Here is an 11,217-nt window from a genome sequence, read left to right on the forward strand (position 1 = left end):
AAAAAAAAAAGAAAAAGAAAAAAAAAACGAACTATATACTTTAAGAAATAATTGTCAATTGTTCGTTTCAATCCTCTCATTTGGTTGATGAGTCTTCTTGTGGACTTGGTGATTGCAGCTTTGGTTCTGTTGTTGCGATGGTTGGTAGTGATGAAATCTCTCTTGGTCTTTGGGTTCGTGAGGTGAAGGTTCTCTCAAGCGGTTTGGGCTTACCAATTTCGCCGTCAAGTTGTAGTGTGGAAGTCCAAGGCGTTTGTTTTTCCATTGATCCTTGTCTTCAGTGTTCTTCTGGTGGTCTTGTAGTCGTTATCAGGTTTGTTGAGTGGCCTTGTTCTTTGGAGTTGGTCTCTTCAAAGTAGTTGTGTCGTAGCTTCTGTTACGTAGATGTACATAATTGGGTTATATATACCAGCTTCTTTCTCGGTTTAGGCTGGGTTGTGGGCCTAGCATGGCTCTGTCTTCTTCATGTTTTTGAAGTTTTAAGCTTGCCGCTTTCTTCTTACCGATGAGTTATTACTGCAAGAGCATCTATTTCCTCTTCTTTGATTCTGTTTGGTGTTTGGTTGACTGGTTCTATCATTTATTTTTCTTTTGCAAGGAATTGGATCAAGTTTCGTTTTGGGATTAGTTTTACTCTCATTATACTTTTGGCCTCGTGTTTGCGGGGCAGTTAGTGATAATGGATGTGGATCATCAATCATGACTATCTATTTTGTATTTGCATTTAAAGCTTGTTCTAAGTCAACTAACTCAACTATTGGCAAATTAAATAAGATAAAAAGCTGGAATTTGTAAAGAAAAAAAAAAAGGCAAAGAGATTTCAGATTACTAACGAAAATCTTGTAGGATTAAAATCCACTGAAACGAGTTTGCGTCAAAACACTTGAGATGTCTTTGAAAGAAAAAAAACACACACAGATAAATAAGTTCGTTGTGATAAAACAAAACAGATCACTTGATCTTCTTCTTCGGCCTCAACTGCAAAAAGATTCAGAAATCATAAATTAATTAACTCATCACACAATAAAAACTCTATAAAGTAACAAAAATGAAAAGAGAGAGAGAGAGAGGCAAAACCTGGTTGCTGTGGCCACACTTCTTCTTCCTGCAGTTGACAGCCCTTGGGTGCAGACGAGCATAACACCTAAAAATCAAATTATATTACTAAACATGAGACACAAAAAACACTCACATCACATAGAAGAAAACACACACTTCATCCACAAGACCAGTATTGTATATAGATTAACATAATAACTTTGTGTTGATTATAATTGGTGTTAACGCTTCTCAAATTACAATTCATGGCTCGACACCAACACAAGTAACACATAGACAATGAGATGATATAGAAACTCTAACCATTACTCTAAACTAGATTCACCAATCACGTTCGGAAACAAAGAAGAAAAGCTTACTTGCGGCAGATCATCTTGTCTTGATTATACTTGCGAGCCAAAGCCATTAAAGACGGCTCGATGATACCTCCCCTAAGCCTCAGGACAAGATGCAGAGTCGACTCTGTTTACAATCCAAAAACAGAGCACTCAATTAAAATCAATTCATTTTCGAGAGAGAGAGAGATTAAAAGAATCGTTTTTAAACCTTTCTGGATGTTGTAGTCAGCCAAGGTGCGGCCGTCTTCAAGCTGTTTACCGGCGAAGATCAACCTCTGCTGATCCGGAGGGATCCCTGAAACAGAGCAAAAACAGATTAGATCACAAGTTCACAACTTTAACAAGACAGAGCTGGGTGTTACCTTCTTTGTCTTGGATCTTGGCCTTGACATTGTCGATGGTGTCGCTGCTCTCCACCTCGAGGGTGATGGTCTTGCCCGTCAGCGTCTTCACGAATATCTGCATATCTTCTTCTTCTTCTCCGCCGCAAGTCTCAGAAAAGGTTACAAAGAGGAGAGAAAGAAGAATATTTAAAGTCACCTCCTCCATTTCTAGGGTGTTTTATATGGGCTGGGCTCTCAATTCTTAAGCCCACAAACTTATGTACATTTCGACGTCCCTTTATAAATGTGAAATGTCAAACTATGATTGAGCGACTCGTGTAACCCACAACAACATTTGATTATTTTTCCTCAACTTTTGCCAAAATCTTTTGCTTTTTGGACATTAATCTAAAGCCCGGCTCTACATACATATCGAGATGAATGGAGCATGTAAGAAGAGTTCTCTATAATGAACGTCTAAAAGTAGATAGAAATAACATAACACTAAAACATTTTTTTTTTTGATAACCGATTGTCATGGCCCCACCGTGGTGGTCCAGACTAGAGACCAAACCCTTTAGCGGCGCGGACACACACCCGAGGGTAGGTCATGGCCAGACAACGGTCTTCGGTCTCGGACACCAGAGCAAGTCCGCATGTAAATTTCCTGGTGGCCAGTGCGAGTTGAATCCGAGGCCGTACTTGCAGCCGCAAGACGATAAACATCAACTTTACTCACCTTGATATTGAATTTGAAAGTAACTACGTCTACGCCTATGAATCTTTCCCTTTGTAATATGATAAAGAGAAAACTGTTGATGTTCTTTATGTATTGGGGGTGATTGGTATGTAGTTTGAGTACCTTCCACTTCCACTGTTCCACACAGCTCTTTTTATTTTTACAGTCACTTTATGAATCGTGTTTAAAAAAAAAAATAATTTAAACCTACAACTCATAAGTTAAAATGGAAAACATATTAAATTTGAAAATCAACTTTTCTATAATTTTATATTTAGTGTTTTGAAAGTTATTAATATTATTCGGATTGGTTCGGATATTTAATCAGTTTCGGTTCGAATTTGGTACAATTTATTAAGATTGAGATCGGTTCGATTCTTCGAATTCGAGTTTTCTCGTCCAATCCTAAATAGTGACATAAAAAACAAATAGTATCATATTTTTTTGAAAATACATCTGTGCGGACGCGCGGATCAAAATCCAGATAATATTATACAGCAATAGAAATTGAAACTTCCAACCTCTATTCTAATTCAAATCACAGTCTCTACCAGTCGAACCCATTATTTCACTAAAAGTTATTACAAAAAGAAAAAATCAGGGGAGGATTTATATTCTAGTTTTCTGGCTTATTGTCCGAAGGAAAAATATGATAGAAGAGCAACGATTTAATTCATCAAACTGAAATAACAACGCCACAGATCTCGAAATAAAGATGCTGCAAACTTGTATAAGCGACTTTTGACGATAATGATAACACCAATGAAGTCATTCACAAAGGACATAGACTAATGACAGTAGATATATGTTGTTCAATTTAACAAAAAGCATTCAATCCGAAACTCGTTCACAAAACTTAAAAAACATTGCTCTGACAAAATGAAACGCATAAGAGCTTAAATAGCCATAGAAAACTCAGAGCCTCCTTCCTCTTCGACCACCCTTTCGGCGGGTACTGTCCGTTGGGATCGGAGTCACATCCTCTGAAACAACAACAACAAGATAGAATATTTAGAAATGCCCATTAAAAGCAAAGTTTTACTTAAGATTAGCTTATGGCAATGCAACTTACCAATGCGGCCAATTTTCATGCCGGAACGGGCAAGAGCTCTGAGAGCGGACTGAGCACCGGGACCAGGTGTCTTGGTCTTGTTTCCACCAGTGGCACGGAGCTTCACGTGCATTGCGGTGATTCCAAGCTCCTTGCATCGCTGAGCAACATCTTGCGCAGCAAGCATAGCAGCGTAAGGTGAGGACTCATCCCTATCAGCTTTCACCTTCATTCCACCTAACAGATCAAAAAACATTACCCATTTAGTTTCCTAGTTCTGTATTAACAAAAAGAAAAACTCAAGAGAAGTTGTGAGACTAAGTAACACTACATCTCACACACTAAACAACATGTGTTTTCAATGAATAGATGCTTACCAGTGATACGGACAAGGGTTTCACGTCCAGACAAATCAGTAACGTGCTGCAAAAATAATGTATCAGACACAATGTAAGTAAGGTTCCCATATACTTCTATAGATATAATAAATTGGTGAGAAAAAAAAAACAATACAATGAAAGTGTCGTTGAAGGAAGCGAAGATGTGGACAACACCGAAGACTTGCTCTCCATCGCGAACAGCTGGTCCAAGTGTCACTGTCTCCTCCTTGGGCTCTCTCGTCTTTCTTCTCGACTATACAGAACAATAACACTTAAAACTTTCATTACTCTTATTCGATCAATTCACCGCCCAGATAACGATGTATAATCAAAATCTGAGATAAATTGAGAAATGTGGAAGCTTTGTAAAGACGGAGCTTACCATTGTTAAAGATCAACAGCAAGGTCACTTCTTCCTTCTGTAGTTTCCGCCTTGGCTTAGAGGAAGAGAGTGCGGGATAAAAATGAAATTGATTTTTATAATTGGGGTTTGTGAGTGAGCTCTTTCGTTTAGGGTTTCGATATTCGTTTTGGGCTGTGTTTCATTATTATTGGGCTGAATAATATACTTAATATTCATTTGTTGATGCCTTGATTAACGACGTCGTATCAATAATTTGAAGAAACGAAAAAGTTATTTGACAGCTGTGGTATTTGAACCCACGCCCTTGCGGACCAGAGCCTAAATCTGGCGCCTTAGACCACTCGGCCAAACTGTCTTTTGATCATGTGGGTACTTAAATATATTTATCGCTCAGTGTACGAAATACTGATGTGTTTTGAATTTGACAGGGTATATCCGTTTTGATAATTTGTTTTAAACTTTTCATAATCAACAATTCAACTGATCTTAGCCCAAAATTGTTGAAATATAGATATATCAATCGAAAACAGAAACAAAAATTACCTTTAGAGGAAGAGTTACACATTTGCCCACTGTTGCCAAACAAAAATATTACATAAGAAAAACAATCATATATTCACATTCGCTAGAAGGAGGGGTCGAACCTCCGACCTTGTGGTTAACAGCCACACGCTCTAACCAACTGAGCTATTCCAGCTTTGAACGTTCAATGATTCAACATTGTGATTTAAAAGGAGAGTTTCGAATCTCAATATAATCGTTCTCTCTTTCGCAAGCTTAATGGTGCCCAGAGAAACACCATCTTCTTCCTATGGCAAAACATTTGCCACAAATGTTCAATTTGAAAGGCCCGTTGTAAAGTCAATATTCATTTATTTGTGCAAATGTATGATGAAATCAAATCCCACACGGTATAGAGAAACTAGGAAAAGATGATTTTTGATAGAAACGATCCATATTACAAAAACAGAGATGGTGTACTGAATTAAATCAACTTTGTAACTTTTTATTGGTCAGGAAGAAAACCATTTCCATAGTAGTAGCAAGGATCAGTACAGAGTTACAATTCTTCATGTCGTCATCGTTTACTTATGCTGCTTCTAATCAATCACTTTGGTCCTCAGAATCTTCACTTCATGGATTGGCCTGTCAGTGTTATCGGTTTGGACACTACCGAGCCTCTTGATCACCTCCATACCACGGCAGACTCTGCCAAATATCGTGTGCTTTCCTGGAAGATGAACAGAAGAACACAATTAAGTGACAATTCTCTTCATATGATACTCAAAACATCATATCAAATTAGACCAGTGTTTTCGAGAGATGGATGTGTGTTACCATCCAAGGACGGTGCCGGAGCTAAAGTGATGAAGAACTGACTCCCGTTGGTGTTGGGACCAGCGTTTGCCATTGACAAAATCCCAGCTCCTGTGTGCTTCAACTCAGGCTTTATCTCGTCCTCAAACTTGGAACTATCACAAGAACAGTGGCAAAAGACCCATTATCTCTAAACCAATAAAGTAGTAGCTTTTTGTTTCTAAGCCTCTAAACACACATCAGCGGACGCAAAACAAGTAAAGCGGAGAATCAAATCAATAGAGTAAACTGAGGATTGTTGAGATATCTAGAACCTTAGTCGACTATATATAACATGTTCAGAAGTTATGAATAACGTTTTTGCCCACATTCAAAATCTATGCAAGTCTAGAGTGAGTATCAATCAGACGAAAAAAAAAAAACTTATTTAAATCTGTTCACACTGAATATAACCTCAATTAAAACCCTAATAGAACTATAAACCTTCATCGGAGCTTAGCAATATTCTGATCCCAATTCGTTTGCTATATATCCATGGAATCAACCAGCATTGAACAAAGAAAGAGATTGAGAGAATGTACCCGTAAATGGATTGGCCACCTCTTCCAGTTCCAGTAGGATCTCCACCTTGCACAATGAAATCCTGAAACAAAATCACAAACTTTCATCATCAAAGTGATCTCAGTACAACGAAAAACTCAGATTAGGAAAATAAAGATCAGACCTTGATGATCCTGTGAAAGAGAACGTTGTCATAGTAACCTCTCCTTGATAGCTCCACGAAGTTCCGGCAAGTTCTCGGGGAGTGTTTGTAATACATCTGAGATCAAACTTACAAAAATCAAATCACTGTAAACCCTAAACCCCCTTCTAAAACCCTAAATCTAGATCTCAAGATCGTGCGATAACAGTGAGAAACCTAATAGAAATGCAATTAAGAGAGAGAGAGAGAGAGAGAGAGAGAGAGAGAGAAACCTCGACGGTGAACGGACCCATGGAGGTTTCAAGTGTAACCTCCGGTGGACTTCCTTCAGGTCTCGCCGTCATTTTTTCGGAGAGAGAGAGCAGCGACTCGTGAGGAACCTAGTGAGAGAGTCATAAGACGTTTACTCTAGTAAAGTCCTTATTGGGTCGGATCTGATTCTTTCTCAGTCATGGGTCGACCCGAGATTTTCAAAACAGTTGGGCCTAGCGCAAGTCCATTGTGTGTATATATCTCACAATGCCACAAAATGATGGTGCCATGAGAGAAAACGGATCAAAATGTATGCAATTAAAAAATTAGCTAGTTTTTATTTGTGTTTCAGTTTGTTTGAAAATGAAAATTTATTAAAATATTTTCGTACAAATGATGGTATTTTCTTGTGAAATCTCTAGCATATTTTTTAAATAAAATATGACAAGTTTTGTTCAAAATAACTCACACCTTTTTAATAAATTACTTCGAATATATATATATAAATAGAACCATCCAAAAACTTACTTAGTTACCCAAAAGTAGATAACTGGGAACACTAAAATGAAAAAAATATCAAATTTAAATTATGCTTGTATAGGGTGATCCTTATCGGCTGATAAACTATATAATTCTTTATATATTAATAGAGGATCTTTAAAAAAGTCATAACCTGAATTTTGTAAAAATTAAAAAAAAGACTCCATCCTATGCTGGCAGAATTATAACACATTAAGAATAACATAGTTTATAAATTAACTCCCTAGCCAAGTACAATTTTCGGCAGTCACATATACGTAGTCTAAAAAAAAACGTCATGTGCGCCTATGCTATGTCAAACCATAGTGTAATCAATCAGTATTATTTATTGTATATGTTTTTCTTATCATGTAAGCATGACTATTTAATAACGTCTATGAATACATTTTATAAGGGATAACTATCAAATGTTCTCATTTTACTTCAAGTTTGTAGAAAATATAGCATGTAATTTTCTATGCATTATGTACGAAAATAAACAGACCTACATCACTTACAAAAATTATTGACAGGAACATTATCGTCAGTTAATATTATTTACCTTGATTAATAAGAACATTCACCACTGTAATAGAACTATGCTACACAAGTTTCAGTTAATCTTCCTGATTTTCTCATATCAACTTTATTAATTATATTGTATATTGTATATGTAGCAAACTTGGTTTAACCAGAAAAAATTCAGTCACTTGATAAAAAACTTTATAATATGTACTATGATATTGTTTAAAGAGTCATAACTATGTCTGTTTGCATGAATGGTTGGGGGGTCCTTCTTCAGTTTGTTCTAGAGAATTTTTGTTCTAAAATCTCCTATATATTAATTGAGGAACATTTGAAAAGATGTAACCTTAAATTTGTAATAATTAAAAAATAACTTTGCTGAGTTTTCAATCAATTAAGATGCCAAATTACCTTACGTGGCAGCTTTACATTCAATTGGGAAAAAGTAGGTCCAAAATCGATTGTATATATTCGCTAGGGACATATAATATTAATAACTACAGTATAACCTCTTTAAATTAATAATCTATAAATTAATATACACTAAAAATCTTTATAAAATAATATAATTTTATAGTCCCAAATTGAGTTTTTTGTTCAATTAGTATATCGATAAATTAATATTTTTATAAATTATAATAAAAAATTATAGTTTTGGCGTAGTTCCAACATTATTAATTTATATAGTTTTCACTGTATACTGTCTTCGAATAACCATAACCATATGTAGACATGTTTAATACGTACAAACCACGAGCTTTAGAAGATTGATAGTCAAGTCCTTTATATTTATTTTTAAAAAGCGAAGCATAAGAAGATTTATAAATTAATGACATCGTTCTTACATTACACTATGCTTATACAAAAAGAAGACAGAAATTTAGATGATTGTTCTTACAAAAAGGACACAGTGTTGTGATGGATAGTATATGTTCACGGTAAATATGTTGTTTGCCGGAGAGATTCGCTTAGGAGATGGTGAGGGTGATGATCTTGTGCATGTTTCCGAGGATGACGAAGAGACCAGAGGTGGAGACGGGGATGGAGGAGACGGTGAGGTTACCGAGACGGCGAGGTAAAGTCCTGAGTGGCCGTGGGGAGAAGGAAGAGACGGTGGAGAAGGAGCGGAATGAGTCTGGGAGGCGAGGTGGTAGGGAAAGGAAGGGAAGTTGAGGAAAGAGAGGGAGACAAGAGATGGGGAGAGAGCTTTACGTGATGTGGAGAGATCAGAGGAGGAGTTTGTGAAGGAGATGGAAGTGACAAGGACACAATCAAGTTACTACAAGAAGAGGTAAAGATTGACATTTCCAAATTCTAGGTTCAGTTCTTTAATGATACATTTAGTTTTAGTTCTTAAAAGCTTTCAACATTTGCGTTAGCACCACTCATACTCTCGCAGGTTTGTGTTCTATGTGGAAGTGTTCTCCTGTTTCTTTGCCGATTGACCAAAACAAAAGAGTTAATTTTTTCACGAATTGTGAAATTCGTTATCTCAGATTAAATCATTGAGGTCAAAAGTAGCGCTACTGTAGTCAGAAAACACCAAAATATTGACGGATGGTATTAGTTCTAACCCTCAATTCTATTTACTATGTTCTCCATTACATTGGAGAGGTGTTTGCAAATTTATCTCACGTACACAGATGTGATGATATGAAATTGTGTTATCAACAGAAAAAGCCAGGACATCTGTGATGCCTGAGCAGCGCATCAATGAGAAGGCACTAACTAAAGATGCCAATGGACCTACCTACCAAAATCCTTACTCCTTTTATAATTATCTCTCTGTTAAGTTCTTTTGCAAGTGTGAAACAGAAAAACTGTGCTTTATAGATGCAGCAGGACTGCTCCAGGAAAGTGGTGAGATTAAGACACTACACGTTTTTGAGTTTACTGGTGTTGTATAGTCTTATTAGGAACTAGGAGAAATAGATTTAGTTTGCTGTTCTTTTTTTTAATGAGTTTTGCAGCTTTAGATGATTTTGTTAGATTCAGGTTTAATTATGGGCTTTCAACTTAAAACCAATTGGTAATTAATGGATTGGCTCTAACCCTTTATATATTACTTAATATCCCATTGATTGTCCAATGTAGGATACATATCCCTTAATACCCCTTCTCGAGATGATGACTCTTATCGGCTAGAAATCTCGGAAACTTTTTAAGACAGTTATACTCGGTCGAGCGAGTCAATTATGACCTATATATCCGGTCGGGTAGGGTTAATATTAATTAAGGGTTTAACTTATTAAGATCTGGGCTCTGATACCATGTTAGATTCGGGTTTAATTATGGGCTTCCAACTTAAAACCAATTGGTAATTAGTGGATTGGCCCTAATCCTTTATATATTACTTAATATCGTATTGATTTTCCAATGTGGGATACATATCCCTTTCCGAGATTTCTGGCCGATAAAAGCCATCATCTCGAGGAGGGGTATTAAGGGATATGTATCCCACATTGGAAAATCAATACGATATTAAGTAATATATAAAGGATTAGGGCCAATCCACTAATTACCAATTGGTTTTAAGTTGGAAGCCCATAATTAAACCCGAATCTAACAGCTTTCACTAAAGGGAACCGTTACATAAACTCTTGCCTCAGGTACTTTCGTAATTATCATAGTTTTACTCTTTATTTGATCATTGAGAACACCGAGTATCTGTCTATATGTGTTCCTTCGTTCACTTCCTTAATCTTGGCGTATAACTGTAACACCCGTATTTTCCAAAATAACTTAAATAAATAAAAAGTCTGAAATCTCCATTTATTACTTCTCAAAAGTCAACTCCAAAGTCGTAAATCCAATAAATAACCATAAATCCAAATAACATAATAAATCCCGAAATTATCGATAAAATCATAAAATCCGCAAGTCTGAAAAAGACAGAAATAAAACTCCCAAAGAATCAGTCCGATAGCAATCACTCCTGCTCATCAGTCTCACCTGAACAGGAAAGGAATAGGAAGGGTGAGTAACAGAGGAGTTACTCCTTGAGGTATGAGATGCTAAACACGCAAACCACTGACTTGAGTAAATAGAACTCTCACTATGGAAGTTTAGCTATAACATGAACAAACAAGATGCCTAAAGCATCACACAACACAAACAATGCGATGATAACATATAGCTAGTCCAGACACCCCACATCTCCTCATACGAATATATATATACATACGCTGCGTCGCTAGAACAGTCAGTCTCTGTACCCCCGCCCTCCAAAGCTGCGTCGAATGCAAACGTCTTTGCACCCAAGCCCCACACAATCTGCGTCGCTAGCCCAGACGTCTCTGAGCCCCCGACCACCAAAGTTGTGTCGCTAGTCCAGACATCTCTGGACCCCTGTCCTCTCACATAGTCCCTACTCATATCTATGTATACAAACATATATATAATCTGAGAATTCTACACTGGTATGAGATTTACGGAATAGACCCTCACCTTAGCAATGTGGAAAAGTGATAGCTATGAACTCCAGCTGCTCAAACAAACTCCAAATCTAAAATCAGGGAGAAAAATCGAGTCAGAACGCCCTTCGAACGGTCCAAAACGGATAACCGGCGATCTGGTCAAAAAGTCAACCCGCTAGTCAAAGGTAAACCCGGTCAACTCTGACCTAAGCCGGTCATCCCTTGACCAAA

The 11,217-nt window shown here is 36.9% G+C and overlaps 3 protein-coding genes and 2 non-coding genes across 5 annotated transcripts; all 5 read right to left on the reverse strand.

The window, feature by feature from the left end:
* Positions 1 to 806: 806 nt before the first annotated feature.
* LOC106339718 (ubiquitin-60S ribosomal protein L40) lies at positions 807 to 1,929 on the reverse strand. Its single transcript, XM_013778573.1, has 5 exons — positions 1,760 to 1,929; positions 1,606 to 1,692; positions 1,419 to 1,521; positions 1,078 to 1,144; positions 807 to 978 (listed from the first exon to the last, which is right to left on the reverse strand). Exons 1-5 carry the CDS (start codon positions 1,860 to 1,862, stop codon positions 952 to 954), a joined length of 387 nt encoding a protein of 128 aa, XP_013634027.1. The 5' UTR covers positions 1,863 to 1,929; the 3' UTR covers positions 807 to 951.
* A 1,297-nt stretch (positions 1,930 to 3,226) lies between these two features.
* LOC106339747 (40S ribosomal protein S14-2) lies at positions 3,227 to 4,365 on the reverse strand. Its single transcript, XM_013778612.1, has 5 exons — positions 4,273 to 4,365; positions 4,024 to 4,143; positions 3,888 to 3,933; positions 3,532 to 3,747; positions 3,227 to 3,442 (listed from the first exon to the last, which is right to left on the reverse strand). The coding sequence occupies exons 1-5, from the start codon at positions 4,273 to 4,275 to the stop codon at positions 3,375 to 3,377; spliced, it is 453 nt and encodes a 150-aa protein (XP_013634066.1). The 5' UTR covers positions 4,276 to 4,365; the 3' UTR covers positions 3,227 to 3,374.
* A 164-nt stretch (positions 4,366 to 4,529) lies between these two features.
* TRNAL-UAG lies at positions 4,530 to 4,609 on the reverse strand. The gene has a single exon. It is a non-coding gene; the product is annotated as a tRNA-Leu (tRNA).
* Positions 4,610 to 4,877: 268 nt separating this feature from the next.
* TRNAN-GUU lies at positions 4,878 to 4,951 on the reverse strand. The gene has a single exon. It is a non-coding gene; the product is annotated as a tRNA-Asn (tRNA).
* Positions 4,952 to 5,168: 217 nt separating this feature from the next.
* LOC106339662 (peptidyl-prolyl cis-trans isomerase CYP18-2) lies at positions 5,169 to 6,665 on the reverse strand. Its single transcript, XM_013778513.1, has 5 exons — positions 6,547 to 6,665; positions 6,296 to 6,391; positions 6,153 to 6,214; positions 5,593 to 5,726; positions 5,169 to 5,485 (listed from the first exon to the last, which is right to left on the reverse strand). The coding sequence occupies exons 1-5, from the start codon at positions 6,616 to 6,618 to the stop codon at positions 5,355 to 5,357; spliced, it is 495 nt and encodes a 164-aa protein (XP_013633967.1). The 5' UTR covers positions 6,619 to 6,665; the 3' UTR covers positions 5,169 to 5,354.
* Positions 6,666 to 11,217: the final 4,552 nt, after the last annotated feature.

Source organism: Brassica oleracea, chromosome C4 (assembly GCF_000695525.1).
Source record: "Brassica oleracea var. oleracea cultivar TO1000 chromosome C4, BOL, whole genome shotgun sequence".
Classification (NCBI taxonomy): Eukaryota; Viridiplantae; Streptophyta; class Magnoliopsida; order Brassicales; family Brassicaceae; genus Brassica; species Brassica oleracea.

What these genes read in the sequence shown, in the direction of transcription:
- LOC106339662 (XM_013778513.1), bottom strand. Translation starts at nt 6,618, where the DNA reads ATGACGGCGAGACCTGAAGGAAGTCCACCGGAGGTTACACTTGAAACC. An exon ending in TCTTTCACAGGATCATCAAG is followed by an intron (nt 6,215 to 6,295) that starts GTCTGATCTTTA and finishes ATTTTGTTTCAG; the next exon opens with GATTTCATTGTGCAAGGTGG. An exon ending in TCCGGCACCGTCCTTGGATG is followed by an intron (nt 5,486 to 5,592) that starts GTAACACACATC and finishes TTCATCTTCCAG; the next exon opens with GAAAGCACACGATATTTGGC.
- LOC106339747 (XM_013778612.1), bottom strand. An exon ending in CCTTCAACGACACTTTCATT is followed by an intron (nt 3,934 to 4,023) that starts GTATTGTTTTTT and finishes TTATTTTTGCAG; the next exon opens with CACGTTACTGATTTGTCTGG. An exon ending in AACCCTTGTCCGTATCACTG is followed by an intron (nt 3,748 to 3,887) that starts GTAAGCATCTAT and finishes TTGATCTGTTAG; the next exon opens with GTGGAATGAAGGTGAAAGCT.
- LOC106339718 (XM_013778573.1), bottom strand. Translation starts at nt 1,862, where the DNA reads ATGCAGATATTCGTGAAGACGCTGACGGGCAAGACCATCACCCTCGAG. An exon ending in GACAAGATGATCTGCCGCAA is followed by an intron (nt 1,145 to 1,418) that starts GTAAGCTTTTCT and finishes TTTGATTTTTAG; the next exon opens with GTGTTATGCTCGTCTGCACC. An exon ending in AGTGTGGCCACAGCAACCAG is followed by an intron (nt 979 to 1,077) that starts GTTTTGCCTCTC and finishes ATCTTTTTGCAG; the next exon opens with TTGAGGCCGAAGAAGAAGAT.